The 16,072-nt window shown below is 43.6% G+C and overlaps 1 protein-coding gene across 5 annotated transcripts in view; it reads left to right on the top strand.

Moving 5' to 3' along the window:
- The window catches only part of SETD2 (SET domain containing 2, histone lysine methyltransferase), a 77,197-nt gene that overhangs the window by 4,650 nt on the left and 56,475 nt on the right, over nucleotides 1-16,072 (top strand). For all 5 annotated transcript variants that reach the window (XM_088653706.1, XM_060281006.2, XM_035128849.3 and 2 more), the window contains exon 3: nucleotides 15,749-15,764. In XM_088653706.1, the coding sequence (XP_088509832.1) occupies nucleotides 15,749-15,764 (16 nt within the window). The remainder of the gene's footprint in view (nucleotides 1-15,748; nucleotides 15,765-16,072) is intronic.

The raw sequence follows: 16,072 nt of genomic DNA, 5'->3' as shown, positions 1-16,072 counted from the left end.
CCTGGAACCAGCTGGAAAGGAGGGAGGGAGCATGGAGCAGTTTGAAAACAAACCATCATGGCTGCAGGATATTTTCTGCTTGCTGGAGAAGATGGCTTCCTCCAAATAGGGTACCTTAAATAGGGCAGACACTGACAGCTTATCCACAGTAAAGCTACAGACAGCTTTCTGGTGGTTTTTTTTTTCTTGGAATGGGAGAGAGCGCGTTAATTTCCCCTGTTTAATTAATGTGAGCAGGTAGCATTCTAGGAGCGCAGCTGTTTAAAACTGTAGGCGTAAAGTAGTAATTTGGAAAATTAGAGAAATGGCTAGTTGGCTTTCTCTCTTAACTGGAAGCTGGCAATCAGTTGTCCTGTCTTGTGCAGTTTTTTCTTAATGTGATTACTGCAGAGAAGTGAGTTTTAAACTAGATGGATGAGGTGGGAGATAACTGTTCCTTATGTGATGATCTGCAGCATTTTAGAAAGTGACAAGATCAGCTCTGTTGGCTCAATTCATTGGTATGTAAAGGCAGGAGTACGCGAAACACTTCCTTTTACTGTGCTGTAGCTGAAACCGTTAACCTTGACCGGTTCCACAGTGAATCAAAATAAGTTTGTTCATTCAGTTTGGTTATGGAAAATCATCAGTTAGCTGAAGATGCAACAAACCTCAAGTATGTAAACCAAATTAGGCAAGCACTTTTTCTGCATTTGTTTTCATAAACTACTAGGCTATCTGTAAATGGAAAACATCACCAAAGAAACCTGTTCAACAAAGAGGTCTAGCAACCTGCAAAAGCTTCAAAATCAGTTTATCTCTCCTGCCTCTTATACTCCAGGTTTATTAATCCATATTAAGTTATTGTATTCTACTTGTAATTCGCAGAAGGAATTTGCATGTCTGCTCCACACGGATGGTTTGAAACAGCTTGAGGGAAAATCTACTGTACTTTTAATTACCTTGGTAGAGGGTACAAAACAGCAATTCTCTTTGTAAACTGCTTTGAAGTTGTTGTTTTTACCAACAGGCGGTGTATACTTTTTTATTAAATGAATGAAGGGGTACATTCACGTTAACAGTGAGGAATCTGCCATTAAAGAGTAATACATTTCTGGCTTGAGCTGTTCTAGTACTGAGGACACTTGGCAAAGTAGGTTTAGGTTTTCGCTGTAACAAACTAAAAGGATGCTTTCCCTTGAATACAAGCCCAGCCTTTCTCACCCTTGGGTCCCCAGATGTTGGACTGCAACTCCCATCATCCCTAGCTAGCAGGACCAGAGATCGGGGATGATGGGAGTTGTAGTCCAGCAACATCTGAGGACCCCCAGGTTGAGAATGGCCGTTGGGCAGTTAATTATGTATGTAAAGGAAATAAATAATACTCTTTATGATTAAGTGGTTTGGTATAAGAGTAATGAACACTTCATTGGGGAGCTAAAATACAAAATGCAATGGGCCATATCTTAAGTCTTAAAAGTTAGGGGGTATGGGAAGGTCTGTTGAATTTGAAGTGGCCCAGAACAACACTTGGTTCAGCATAGCTCCTTCACCACTCTTCCTTAAGAACTTCTCCATCATCCTCAGTGTCATAAATCTGCCACACTTTGTTTGCCATTGTAGTACCTGAAAAAAACACTATTTGGTAACCCAAAAGAAGTGCACGCAATAAGGCAGGAATCCTCAAACTTCGGCCCTCCAGATGTTTTGGACTACAATTCCCATCATCCCTGACCACTGGTCCTCTTAGCTAGGGATCATGGGAGTTGTAGGCCAAAACATCTGGAGGGCCGCAGTTTGGGGATGCCTGCAATAAGGGGATGAGTGCAATATGTTTGTTTGTTTGTTCATTTGATTCATTCCTGTTGTGCTTAACATTATTATTATTGAATTTTAGACAGATAACTGAAGCAAACACTGAAGTCTGCCTTTGGTCACAATTTAGCTGCATCTTTCATACAGAAACTACCACCACAGGCTGGATTTGGGCTACTATTCTGTTGTCGCTGGTTTACTGCTGGGGTGACCATCTGAAGGGCTTCTGTGTGGATAATTGGATGCTTAATCAGACTCGACGACTGTAGATCCAAGGGCGGTTTGAACATCCCAGAGTAAGATTAGTGTGGACAGTTCTGGGGTGCTTGGAAAGCTCATACACTACCTTTTCTGCAAGCTAGCAGTTGAGGCAGCTTGGTAGTAAAAATACAAAGCAGCGTAAATGCAAAATGATAAAATAGAAAGTAGCAGCCACTGTAGAAAAAAGAGCCACTGTAATGTAGATAAAATATATAACACATTCCTCCCCCACCACAGTAACATAGCACACATCAGTAAAATAATTCAGCCATCAGAAACTCCCAACACAGCCCAAAACAGCTTAGAACAGAATGTCCTTAAGTTTTAACATTTTCACTTTGAAGAGCTGTGGGCCAGGCACAGCATTAAAAAAAAATCAAAATAAAAAGTTACCCACCCTTCACCACATGGTCTCAGATTACTACTATTTAAAATGCAAAGAAATCTTTTTAAACAAATAATCAAGAGAATAAGGTGGCCCCAAAATATACCTCTCGAATGTCAAAAGCCAGTGTAAAGAGGTGGGTCTTCAGCATATGACACAAGCTACATGCGGAGAGGAAATTCCTCAACTTAGGGCCTGCCACAGAGAATACTCTGGCTTGAAATAAACTTTAGGGGAGACCAGTTAGAAACGGGGATAGAAAAGCTATTTAACACATGGCTCCTGCAACCTGGGCTGTGGGCACCAAAACAGAATGCCTAGTCACATTTTTTAAAAAAAAATCAGCAACACTTTCATAAGCATGAACTAATACTGTTCTTTAACCAGGTAGAAGAGAGCTTGAATCACTTGGCTCATGTGCTTCTTTAGGTGCTCTGCTTCTGCGTGAATCAGCTGGTTCATGGGGCAGCGCAGCACCAAAAGAGGCAGGCCTTTTTGTGCCCTGCTGCCCCGCAGGCCATTTTCAGCCACACCAGCCGGCGAGGTGGAGATGGTAGGCGCCAAACCTGGCGCTCGGACATCTCCACCTCCTCACGAAAGGCAAAATGCGCCTGGCGCTGGCAGACACAGTGGGAGGGCAGGGCGGACAAAAATGATGTGCCAGAATTCAGTGTGGGAAAGCTTCCTAGGTCTAGTTTGCTGAACTCTGCTCACTGGCTTTGTGGGAGGTTATGGGTTGGAATGATAATGAAGCTGATTATTGGAGCAAGAGAGGCTTGTGCCCTAAGGTAGGGGTGTGAAACCTGTGAAGCTCTGGTGTTTTGGGACCCCTAACTGCCATCAGCCCAGCCAGCATGGTCAGTCGTCGGGGATGATGGAAGTTGTAGCACAACAACAGCTGGAGTGCTGCAGTTTCATCTGTCTGCTTTAGGAAAGGGACGTGGGTGGTGCTGTGGTCTAAACCACTGAGCCTCTTGGGCTCGCTGATCGGAAGGTCAATGGTTCAAATCCCCGTGACGTGGTGAGCTCCCGTTGCTCTGTCCCAGCTCCTGCCAACCTAGCAGTTTGAAAGCACGCCAGTGCAAGTAGATAAATAGGTACCGCTGCAGCGGGAAGGTAAACGGCGTTTCTGGCACTCGTCACGGTCCTCCGTCAGTAGCGGTTTAGTCCTGCTGGCCACATGACCTGGAAAACTGTCTGTGGTCAAACACCGGCTCCCTCGGCCTGAAAGCAAGATGAGCGTCGCAACCCCATAGTCGCCTTTGCCTGGACTTAACCGTCCAGGGGTCCTTTACCTTTTTACCTGCTTTAGGACACGCTGGTTTTCAAGCTTGTTGCTGCCTTTACAACTAAAATATTTATTTAGTGGCAGTAGTAAGCTAAGAGATGGTTAACAAACCAGTGGCCCAGGCATCTGCAGGCACCACTATCGCATACTTTGGACTTTTGTCAAAGGTTGGCTGCTACCATGCTAGGAGATGGAGAATGTGTAATTTGCATGGTCTTTACACACTTAGAGTACATTCTGTGTGGATTTATCCCTCAAATGCAGAATGTAAGCTCAGCAGGGGTAGTTCGGTTGTAGTACAGAAGGAAATGAGGTGGTTCAGGTAAAAAGTCCTTTAAACCTTTTGGAAGAAATAAAGACTTCTCGAACGGAAGCTCCACAGCTGCCATGATTTTGAATCACTTTAGAAATTTATAGCTAGTGTGAGGCTCTTGGACAATTTTGTGTTCCTTGCGGGTTTATTTTCCAAACCTCCTGTGGATATGTATTTTCTTTTCTTCCCCATGGAGTGGATTAATAGTAACTTTGGCCCTCAGCAAAATGTTTTCCTACTTGCAGAACACATTTACGTGGATAAAGACAAACAGAGCAAAATTGCTTCCTCAATTATTTTATAATCTTAATGCATCAGGGAGACAGTAATGGCTCTGGAAAAGAAAGATTTGTTTTACACCTGCACCTCTTCACGATCACTTCCTTATTAAAGAAATTAATGATTGTCTCTGAGGGCATTAAAGTGAAGGGAGGAAGGCTTGGCTGCTGTGGCTTGTAATCTTTCTTTAAAAAAAGAAGACAAAAGCTTGCTTGCTAACGCTGCCCTTCCCAACTGAGTTAAGATGCCACTTCAAAATGTACCTTATATAAACTGGATGCATGGATAATGTTGGGTTCAGCTGATGTACCAAATTTGGGTGGGTAGGTGATGAATTTGTTGGGGACAGGCCTTTTGCAGAATTTTTCCTTTTGCATAAAATGAAGGTGGGTGTGTTTCTGCATGTGTGCATACTAACATGCACATACTTGGTTGGAAAGTGATTTCACCCTCCTTTTTGTGTCTTGTCACATACTTCCATCCCCAAGATCTCCAGTTAGTTAGCCATCTGCAACTGTGCAAGGTATTGCAGGAAAAAAACCTAGTCCTAAAGGTATTCCAGTGGTGGCCAAACTTGGCCCTCCAGCTGTTTTGGGACTACAGTTCCCACCATCCCTGACCACTGGTCCTGTTAGCTAGGGATGATGGGAGTTGTAGTCCCAAAACAGCTGGAGGGCCATGCCTGTATTAGGCAATGAAAATGTAGCTGCTAAAATATACCTATGAAAGCAGATATGGCTAGAAGGAACTTTCATTTATCCTTTCCTGCTAAATGCTTGTTCTAGCAGGAGAGGCTTAATATATTTTCTAGAAGATGCTCTTGCTTTAGTGAACATCAGGAAGTAAATTCTGAGTTAGGAAGCAGCAGCCATCAAGAGTGCAGCCTCTTCTGCCCCCGTTTAAGATTATGCAAGTTGTACTGTACACTTGAAACATCTCTCATACCATCCTCTTGTGGGACAGTGTTTAAGACCAGGTCCAGGTCGTGCTTGGAATTTTACCCTTGGTGATGGGAAGGCAGTGCAGAACCTGGACCACTGTTACAGAATACAGTGGTACCTTCGTTTAAGTACACAATTGGTTCCGGAAGTCTGAACTTAACCTGAAGCGAACTTTCCCATTGAAATTAATGGAGAGGGGATTAATCCGTTCCAGATGGTCCATGGAGTACTTAAACTGAAGCGTACTTAACCTGAAGCGAACTTTCTCATTGAAAGTAATGGAAAGTGGATTAATCCGTTCCAGACGGGTCCGCGGAGTACTTAACCTGAAGTATAAGTGTAATTGGTTCTGGAAGTCCGTACTTAACCTGAAGCGTACTTAACCTGAAGCGAACTTTCCCATTGAAAGTAATGGAAAGGGGATTAATCCCTTCCAGACGGGTCCGCAGAGTACTTAAACTGAAAGTACTCAAACCGAAGCATACTTAAATCGAGGTATGACTGTATTTACAGTGACTCGCCTCCATTAGGTTCACTACATAGATTCCTCAAGAAGGCATAAACTGCATAATTTGACCCAAAGGCAAACCCGATATCTAAACAAAGGGACTTTTCAGGTGGTGTGTAAATCAAGTGAAAAATCAAGTGAAGCTTTTTCAATGCCCCTTTGCTCAGAATCCCTTATGCTTTTAAGGCAGCATAATGTTCTGTGTCCCGCTTGCTTTCATTATTATTTTTTTGTAACAGTTCTTATTTGCATGCGAACAGTGCAGCCTCTTCTGTAGTTTTGTAAGGGTTTCTTCTTCCTTTTTTTTTCTGCTGCCATTTCATTGCCAGTGTATTTTGTTTGTTGTAACCACAGCAACCATCTCAGATGCAGAACAGTACTGTAAAAGTCAATAATCCTGCCTTTTATGTTTGCCTAGGGAGATGACTCCCTGACCTTTCTGTGCTCAGGAGGCCTTCCCTAAAACTTGGCAACCTTCCTTAGCCCCAGAGAACCGTTTTAAGGATAAGAACGCCTGGCTTAACAACCTATGCACACGTTCATGCAGCCAATTTTAGTTTGCAGTGCTGTAGCTGGAACATTCTCACAATTCAAAGACTTGGCCTTTTGCAGTTTTCTGTCCACTTCTCTCCCCACCCCCACGCCCCTTGTGTTTTCAGAATGCGAGTAGAAAGAGGTTGTATTGGAAGCAGCTGCCTTGTGATTCTGAGCATGGAAAGTTCATAATAGATCTGTCTGGCCATATGTTTTTTACTAAGCAACTCTGTTCCTAATGCTGGTTGAAACATTTGAAAACCTCGCCCTACAAACGTCTTCCTGAAAACAAAAGGCTGCAACATGCATGAAGTGAAATTTCTGTGCTTCTCTCAAATTTAGTCTTCTCTAATTTACCATTCATTAACAATATTCCACTTTTGGGTTTCAACAAAAGTTCACAGAGCAGTTAGCCAAGTGAAATGGAACCCCATCCTAAAATTTTTTAACAAAAACTAACATTAAGTAACGCAACAGTAGGTGAGTTCTTCTAGATAGAGAAATAATTCTTAAAAGCCTAGTGGCATAAAAAAAATATTTGCACATGTTTCAGAACGGAGCCAAATAAAGTAAGGGAATTTCGTGTTCTATAATTCCAGGGCAACATCAGAAGCAGTTCTAGGATGCATCTAACATTAATTCTACTTGGATTAATTCTACTTGGATACAACCTTTAGTCTGGTGATGACATGCTTGCCTCCAGTATGAGGAACAGTGTTAGCGATATGAAAGCTAGGAGCTAAATGGCACCTTAAACCTAGGTTAAGGACGCAACAATGGAATGTCTAGGTGCGCTTTTTTATAACAATAATTTATAACAAGCTGAAAATGAATGAACTGCAGCTAAAATCTTATGTTCATTTTTCACATGGTCTAGTCCTTCCCCTGCCCACCCCCAAGATGGTTTCTTCTCCTGTCTTCAGAGAGTAGCTGGAAGTGGGGAGGCAGCAAAGGGTCCTCCTTTCCTTCCACTCTGCCGTTTTAATCTGAAATCTTAGGCGCAGCACTGCGCTCAGAGCTCAGAAACTGTTCGCGCTAATGAAATTCCCTGTCCCAAAATGCCCCTAGAACAATGGGAGTTTCAAACACTGTTGAGGTATCCTGTAGGAGGGAATCATTGACTGATCTTAAGGCTTTGAGAAAGATCAAAAGGGCCATGCACACATACCCAGTTATGTAGAAATATAAATGACATGTTCAGAAACACAGGATGCTTAGTGATCGGATTTGTGCAAAATAAACAAATAAACATTTACTCTACTGTTGAAACTTAGAATGTGAGCTAGCTGCATAGATCTGTCTTTCTGTTTGCTTATACAGGGGAATCCCCACTTACATGAGGGTTCCATTCATGGCATTCCCATGTGTCATTGCGGCACACACAAGTGGGGATTCCTCCGTTCCTCCCCCTTTAGGCGCTGAAAACTGCACTTGTCAGCAGAACACAGGTGAGGGGGTGCCTTTATTGCAAAGTAGCATGTACACTCATGCTATATTGCATAGCTTACCTTTCGGGTGGTGCTTCTTGGGCCCTCTGTTGCTGTCTATAAGGCATCATTTGAAAGCTTTGTTAACATCCACAGAAGCAAGTTGCAAGACAACCAGTGATTTATCATTAGCTTAGAGCTGGTTGTGTTTATTGCAAGAATGTGAAAGAGAGGGAAACGGTGGGTTTTGAGGCTGGATGTGATGGAACTGGCAAAGATGGCACCGTGCAGAATTCTCCAAAAAGGCGTGAGGAGAATTGGAGGATCCTGGGATGCCTAGGTGCTGTTGAGGTGTTTCACAAATGACAAGTATTGTTACATGGCTGGGATATAGAGGGTACATTTAGATGGTCCATCTGATCATATCATAGCAAGTTTCCTAAGGGAAGAAAATGTGTTGTTGAGATTTGTCTAGCAGTGCCCACTGCTATGGCAACAGCATGGCATAGTTGTGAATCTGTGGGGAAGGATGCTGTGCTGCCAGGAAAAGAGGGTGGCTGGATGCTGTTTCTGTTCTGCAAGCTTTGCCAAGAATGGTTGGGTGTAAAAGAGAAACTGCTGCCTGGAGCCTTGCATTGCTTCTGAGCTACCACTTGGCCATCCAGCGTTTACCTGCAGGGCACAGGTTCAGGCTAGCCCTCCCTGGTGAGTAGTTGAATCAGGCCTTTTTGCCCTCTGTTATCAAGGTAAGGGGCCAGGAGAAAGAGGGGGTTACCTGCATTCAGTTCCAAGACAGTCGTCAGGCCTCTCCTGAGATACAGGCTGCTATTGGATTCGTCACCTGCTCTGTTGCTCCCTTTGTTGCTGGCCGCCCTCCGATCTCTGTCTCTTGAGCTCCTTCTGCTCCTGGTTTTCCCTTAGGGCCTTGGCTTAACCAGGCAGCCTCTACAAGTCTACTTGAATTTGCCTAGATCGTAGCACCTTCTCAGGTTGCTGTTGTCGTCCTGCAATGTCTCCCATCTCCCAATTGGTTAAGGGTGGCCTTTATTCTGGTCAGGAGCTGTGGGAGATTCTCATGGCTCATGAGACGCAGAGTGCCTTACCTGGGAATGTCGCACAATTGGGCCCCTAAGGCTGACACAAATCACTACCAAGCACTTCCCACCCCAGGGTTTAGCTTGAGGTTGTGGTGTTGTGCCTGAACAGTTCACATCTAGTCCTTCACCATCTTCCAACTCTGCTGTCAATCTCCTCCTCCTTCCTCACTGTTCAAAATTTGCCAGGTGCATTTTGCACCTAACTTTCGACCACTTGCGATCAACTGAAGATGCCTGGGTGCCAGGATGGCACCTGACATCTCCACCATCTGGAGATCATTGGATCTGGACTGTTTTCACACACTAATACATCATCCTGTGGAATTCTATCACTTTATCTGCACAGTCAGAATGAATTTCTGGAACCAAATGGTTTTTTCCTCCACAGCCTGGAGCAGGAGCAGTTGCCATTAGGAAAAAGTGGTTGGAATAGGCCAATACAGTCATACCTCGGTTTAAGTACGCTTCGGTTTGAGTACTTTCAGTTTAAGTACTCCGCAGACCCGTCTGGAAAGGATTAATCCACTTTCCATTACTTTCAATGAGAAAGTTTGCTTCAGGTTAAGTACGCTTCAGGTTAAGTACAGACTTCCGGAACCAATTGTGTACTTAAACCGAGGTACCACTGTATATATGTGGACTGTCCCTGGATCAAGTGACTTCTTTAACCTAGTTAAAGGTTGTCATCTGAACTAGCCAGATGTTTAACTGAGAATCAATCAGTCAGTCCATCCTTTGAAAAATAAGACTGTAGAGCCATCTTGCCCTAGAATGGCAACTAGACATTCCATTTTGGCGGTTGTAACCTTGCTTTAAGGGGCCATTTGGCACCTAGCTTATATATATGAGTTTCGAACACCGCACAAAAAGTGTCCAGATGGGATACAGATCACTTTCCTACTGCCACACCAGAGAACTTTTTCCTTGTCCTTTTTTCTAGGGCTTGGGATACACAAACGTTTTTGAAATCTTGGTGGAGTTGCCAAAGGAGGTGTCTCCTCGTGAGGACTGTTTGGAGCCTGAGTTGATGCTTGCTGTCAGCCGAAATATTGTGGCAACCGCTTGCTATCCAGAGCTTACAAAGAACGAGAAAGCTAAATTACGCTTAACCTACAACGCTGTATAAACAAACCTTTTATTCAGTTAAAACCGCAAGTGGTATCAAATGCTTGCTGGCCGCTGGGATGGTTCTTTGTTTGGAATAATGTGTTGTACAGCCAAGAATATAATCCTGAGAGCAGTACTATGCCTTTCCAAAGGTTGTGTTTATTCACAGGATGATGATTGGTTCAACAAGGCTTGAGTCATCTCAGTGTAAAGCTTGTGTAAACGATTTTAGAATGGAGAAAGGAACACTCCAGGTTTCAACAGAGACTTGCCATAGTTATACATATACTACTTCTAGCTTTGGTTATAGAGAGGGAAATCAGTTTATTGCATGGCTCTGTGGTGGGGTGTCTCCCACACCCATGGGAACTTTTTAATGAAGTCTTTTCCCGGCCATTGATTTGTAAATCTTTTTACAGGCTAATCCCCAGTTTACTAATTGTAGGAGAGAGAGGCTTTATACACCTACATGCACACACTACCGGGCCACACCTGTATGTGCTAATTATTCATGTATCAGCCAATCTTTCTTTCTCACACATCACCACCACCAGACAAATTTTGTCTTCAAGGCTGGTCTTCCCTTACTCCTTTCCTGCTTCATTTTTAACCAGCCCTCTGTAATGGGGGGGGGAGCATCCAGGGTCTATGAGAGCCAGTGTGGTGTAGTGGTTAAGAGCGGTAGACTCGTAATCTGGGGAACCGGGTTTGTGTCTCCACTCCTCCACATGCAGCTGCTGGGTGACCTTGGGCTAGTCACTCTTCTCTGAAGTCTCTCAGCCTCACAGAGTGTTTGTTGTGGAGGAGGAAGGGAAAGGAGAATGTTAGCCGCTTTGAGACTCCTTCGGGTAGTGATAAAGCAGGATATCAAATCCAAACTTCAACTCCTCCTCCTCCTCCTCCTCCTCCTCCTCCTCTTCTTCTTCTTCTTCTTCTGGAGACTAACTTAGGTTTACACATATGGTTATTTCATAGCAATTAGGTATGTTGGCAACTACGGCTGGGCGATATCTGGTTTTCAAGATTGTGATATATCAACAGCTAAACATCACAATACAGTGGAACCTCGGTTTATGAACACCTCGGTTTATGAATTTTCGGTTTATGAACGCCGTGGACCCATCTGGAACGGATTAATTCACTTTCCATTACTTTTAATGGGAAAGGTCGCTTCAGTTTATGAACGCTTCAGTTTATGAACAAACTTCCAGAACCAATTACACCCATGTTTCAGTTTATGAACGCTTCAGTTTATGAACAGACTTCCAGAACCAATTACACCCATGTTTCAGTTTATGAACGCTTCAGTTTAAGTACTTCGCGGACCCATCTGGAACGGATTAATCCACTTTCCATTACTTTCAATGGAAAAGTTCGCTTCAGTTTATGAACGGTTACTCCGCGGACTGTCTGGAACGGATTAATCCACTTTCCATTACTTTCAATGGGAAAGTTCGCTTCAGTTTATGAACGCTTCAGTTTATGAACAGACTTCTGGAACCAATTGTGTTCATAAACCGAGGTACCACTGTATATTGCAATGTCTGAAGATAAAGATGTAACTGTGTAGAGGCGAACAGCAACCTGTGCTAATATTGAGTTACATACTTTTAAAACAGGTACAGTTCTTAGCCTCCTTCCCTGGCAGTTCTGTTGATCTTCCTGCTTTTCATGGGGTAAGAACAGAGAATGTTCTTCTCCCCCCCCCCCCCCCGAAAAAAGAAGGGGATATTTTGGGGACAGTGTTACAGTGTTACCAGCTGCATAATTGTTTGTAGTAAATTAGTGTGCCATTTATTTCACTTAATCCTGGAAAATAGCAGTAATTTTATCTCTAGGCACATTAGCAAGTAATTATCCAAACATGATAAAACTTGAAAGTCATTTTGCCTTTTTTTAATAAACAAAACAAAACTCCCCACTACCAACTAATAGCTACATCTATCAGCAGCTGAGTGACAGCAATGATAATTTAACAGCTGAATTTAATTATGGTAGGAGTTTATTGCTTTTTTAGTAATCTCTCATTGACGATCCCGAACAGCTCTTGGGTTTCCTTAATATCATGGAAAGGAATATTGCCTGTCCTGGTAAGGAATCTGTAATTTTGTCTAATGTGGGCTGTCCACACCATTACTTTCCTATGAACATTGGTGCCCGCTGATCCTTGTGTGGCAGGCTGGCAGGCCTTCGTGTGGCAAGCCGGGAACGTTCCTCCGCTTCCCCCCCACCCCTGCCTGTCACACAGCAGAGCCGAAGATCGGCGGGCGCTGCTTGCTGGGCTTGTCAAGCCCGCCAAGCAGTGCCCGCCGATCTTCGGCTCTGTCCCCCGATGCGCTACGACTCGGGGAAGCAGGCAGGGAGACGGCAACAGCCTGCAGCTTCTCCGGCTGTTGCCACCTCCCTGCCTGCTTCCCCGAGACAAAGCGCCTGGGGGACGGAGCCGAATTGCGGCGCGGCGGGGGCTTTTCGCCGTTTGCCTTCCCCGAACCAAGGGGAAGGCAAATGGAGAAAAGCCCCTGCCGCGCCGCAGTTCGGGGCTCGCAGCGGTGGTGGTAGCGGAGCCGGCGAGGGCCCGATCCTGCGCTACCTCACCGGCCTCCCGCTGGCCTCCCGCCACTCACGCTACCTCCTGCGGCCCCTCCAGCTGCCGATCCGGCCATAGGGCCAGATCGGGCCCTTGCAGCCTCCACCACCGGAAAATTTTGCGTCTGGCAAATTTTGACCCCTGGGCATGTGCATCTGGTGAGAAAAAGGAAACATCTCACAGTTGCTAAAGCAGCAGAAAGATGCTCCCATGCCTTGGTGTCGTTGCATGAAATTGCGGCAGCATGTGGATGAAGAGGTGCATTCTGAGATGTTGGATCAGATTGGGAGGGATTCATCTTGTCCTTTGGAGACAGCTACGAAGCCAAATCTGACTCTGTAATGCCATCATGTTTTCCTGGTCACTATGTGAATCCTTTTTGTCTGCGATCACACAGGAGCCCTGTCAAGCGTTTTTGGTTTTTTTTTAAGAAGATACTCAAGCAGGAATCATTTATTGCATTTATTCATTTTGCAGGTGTGAAAGGCATAAAACAGTGGAAGTTTATGTTCATCTTGAAATGTTTTCATGCAGGAAAAATAGAAGCTAATGAAAATGCTGGTGAGATGCTGGTACTACTTGTAGTATAGTATCTTCCATAGAATTTATTAACTCACTGAATACTATCTTCTTGCATGGAGCTGGCCTTTTGTTGCTGAATGGCTTGCTCTGGGCTTGCAAAGCCCAATGAGACATTTATGTGTTTTGCTTCCAGAGCTACCAAATCACCACAGCTTTGCTTGGAGGCTTGTCACTCCGTGCTCTGGTGTTCTTGTTTTCATCAGATGATGTTCTTTAGTAATAAAACAGTTTTTAGAGAAATGCTGATTTTACAATTAAAAACTGTTCCGTGTGTAAAAATTACAGGAACGTTTAACAACAATTCCATTTATAAGGTAAAGGGACCCCGACCATTAGGTCCAGTCGTGACCGACTCTGGGGTTGCGCGCTCATCTCGCATTATTGGCCGAGGGAGCCGGCGTATAGCTTCCAGGTCATGTGGCCAGCATGACAAAGCCGCTTCTGGCAAACCAGAGCAGCACATGGAAACGCCGTTTACCTTCCCGCTGTAGCGGTTCCTATTTATCTACTTGCATTTTGATGTGCTTTCGAACTGCTAGGTTGGCAGGAGCTGGGACCAAGCAACGGGAGCTCACCCCGTCACAGGGATTCGAACCGCCGACCTTCTGGTCAGCAAGCCCTAGGCTCAGTAGTTTAACCACAGCGCCACCTGGGTCCCATTTATAAAAGCAGTTAAAAACAATTCTAATTATTTTTGTTTTTATTTATTTTATTTTTTTATACCTTGCCCATCTAGCTGGGTTTCCTCAGCCACTCTGGGCAACTTACAGCATATCTAATAACATAATAAAAACATCAAGCGTTAAAAATCTCCTGATACAGGGTTGCCTTCAGATGTCTGCTACAAGTTGTGCAGTTCTTTATCTCTTTGACATCTGATGGGAGGGCAATCCAAAGGAAGGACGCCACTGCCGAGAAGGCCCTCTCCCTGGTTCCCTGCATCTTCACTTCTCGCAGTGAGTGAACCACCAGAAGACCCTCAAGAGGAGGACCTCGGTGTCTAGGCTGAATGATGGGGTGGAGACTAAAATAACTTATATATCTGGAGACAGATACCAACTTAACTGTTTTTACGCCTTAGAGCGGGCTTTCCCAAACTTGGGTCTTCAGCTGTTTTTGGACTACAATGCCCATTATCCCTGTCCTGTTAGCTAGGGATGATGGGGGTTGTAGTCCAAAAAGATCTGGAGACCCAAGTTTAGGAAACCCTGGTTTAGAATGTCCATCTCAAAACTTCTCATTAAACTACATGGGTTGAAGCATGAAATGTAAAAATAGCATCTTTTCTGTAGTTTTCCGGTAGTAACTCAGAAGAAAATAATTTGCTCAATGCAGTGGAAAACAAACCCATTCAAAGTGCACTAAATCAGACCAGGGTTTAATCACAAAGGAGGAGTAAAATATGAATGTGGTGACTAGAACATTGAACTTGCTTTATAAAGTGCCTTTTAGGAGTTATTCTTAGCCCTACCTGGAGAGTCCAGTGATCGAAATCAGAGTTCTTCATTCTAAATATGTACTCTTGTCACTGAGCTGTGAGTTTTAGAATGTGCTAATTGTAGTAATTAGTGATGAATGTGATGGGACATCATATTCCTATGAAGATCACTAAATAACCTATTTGTCCTTTGGGGTGTAAGAGCAAGAGGCAGTGCCATCACTATATGGATTTTCTGGTTGTTTTTTTTACTATTATACCTTATTTTTAATCACTTCCTGCTAGAAAATATAATTTCTCCACCTTGATCTGTTAGTAAAAGTAGAAGCTGAATCATTCGAAAAATGTTGGGGGTGGGGTGCATAAAGAGGAAAAACAGTTGAAAACGGAAAGCTTAATTTGCTTTAACAAGGTTTACCCTATAAATGTATGTTGAATGTGAAAATTCTGGAAAATGATTTTTCTCCAAAATTAAATACCTCTTCCTCCTTGGAGGTGGCTGGCATACACAGTCCTGTGCCTCAATTCTTTTTTTCTAAAATCCCAATTAATTGTAACACAGGAAGGATTAAGACATGTAAGACATACCTTTAAGATAGACATTCCGCACTGCTGGGACCTTGACATGCTACATTCTCCTTGAAAGCAGACAGCTTAAGATTTTTCCCATTTTGTTTTAACAGGATGTTAGATATAGGAATGAGATGCCAGAGTATCCCCCCTTTGCCTAAATGTTATGGAGCCTGGAGAAAATGGTCCTTTTAAGTCTATAACAGTGATGCCTTTTATATATATATATATATATATACCGTGTTTCTCATATTATAAGACACGTCTTATATTTATTTTTTCCTCAAAAAAACACACTATGGCTTATTTTCAAGGGATGTCTTATTTTTTTCCTCCTCCTCCTGCCGCGGCCGGCATTGCTGCTGCTCCTATCACTATGTCTTATTTTCGGGGTATGGCTTATATTCCTTGAATGCTTAAAAATCCTGCTATGGCTTATTTTATGGGGATGCCTTAAAATATGAGAAACAGGGTATATATATATATATATATATATATATATATATGATCGGACCCTCTCTGTAGCCAGCACAGGCAAAGCAATTTTACCTGAAAAGCAAGCGCCTTGTGTTACCACTTAGTTTTCATGCTTTCTCTGTCCTGTTTTTTTGCATGCCTTCTTGATGGACTACAACAGAGAAGAAGAAAATGATGTGAGTATATTCTAAACTACGTCTCTTTGTGTATTTTTTTTGAAAAAGAATTAGTACCGGTATGAGTCCATTTTTTACCTAAAAGTTCTCCGAGTGACAACTTTTAAAAACAGAAATACAGTAGTACCTTGGTTCTTGAATTTAACCTGTTCTGGGAGTCTGTTCGACTTCTGAAACTGAAAACCAAGGCACAGCTTCTGATTGGCTGCAGGAGCTTCCTGCACTCAAGCGGAAGCTGTGTCAGACATTTGGCTTCCGAAAAGCGTTCACAAACCGGAACACTCACTTTTGGGTTTGCGGCATTCAGG

Source organism: Zootoca vivipara, chromosome 11 (assembly GCF_965207765.1).
Source record: "Zootoca vivipara chromosome 11, rZooViv2.hap1.1, whole genome shotgun sequence".
NCBI classification, from domain to species: Eukaryota; Metazoa; Chordata; class Lepidosauria; order Squamata; family Lacertidae; genus Zootoca; species Zootoca vivipara.
Note: the sequence above shows the minus strand (reverse complement) of the source record. Positions and strands in the feature narration are given on the sequence as shown.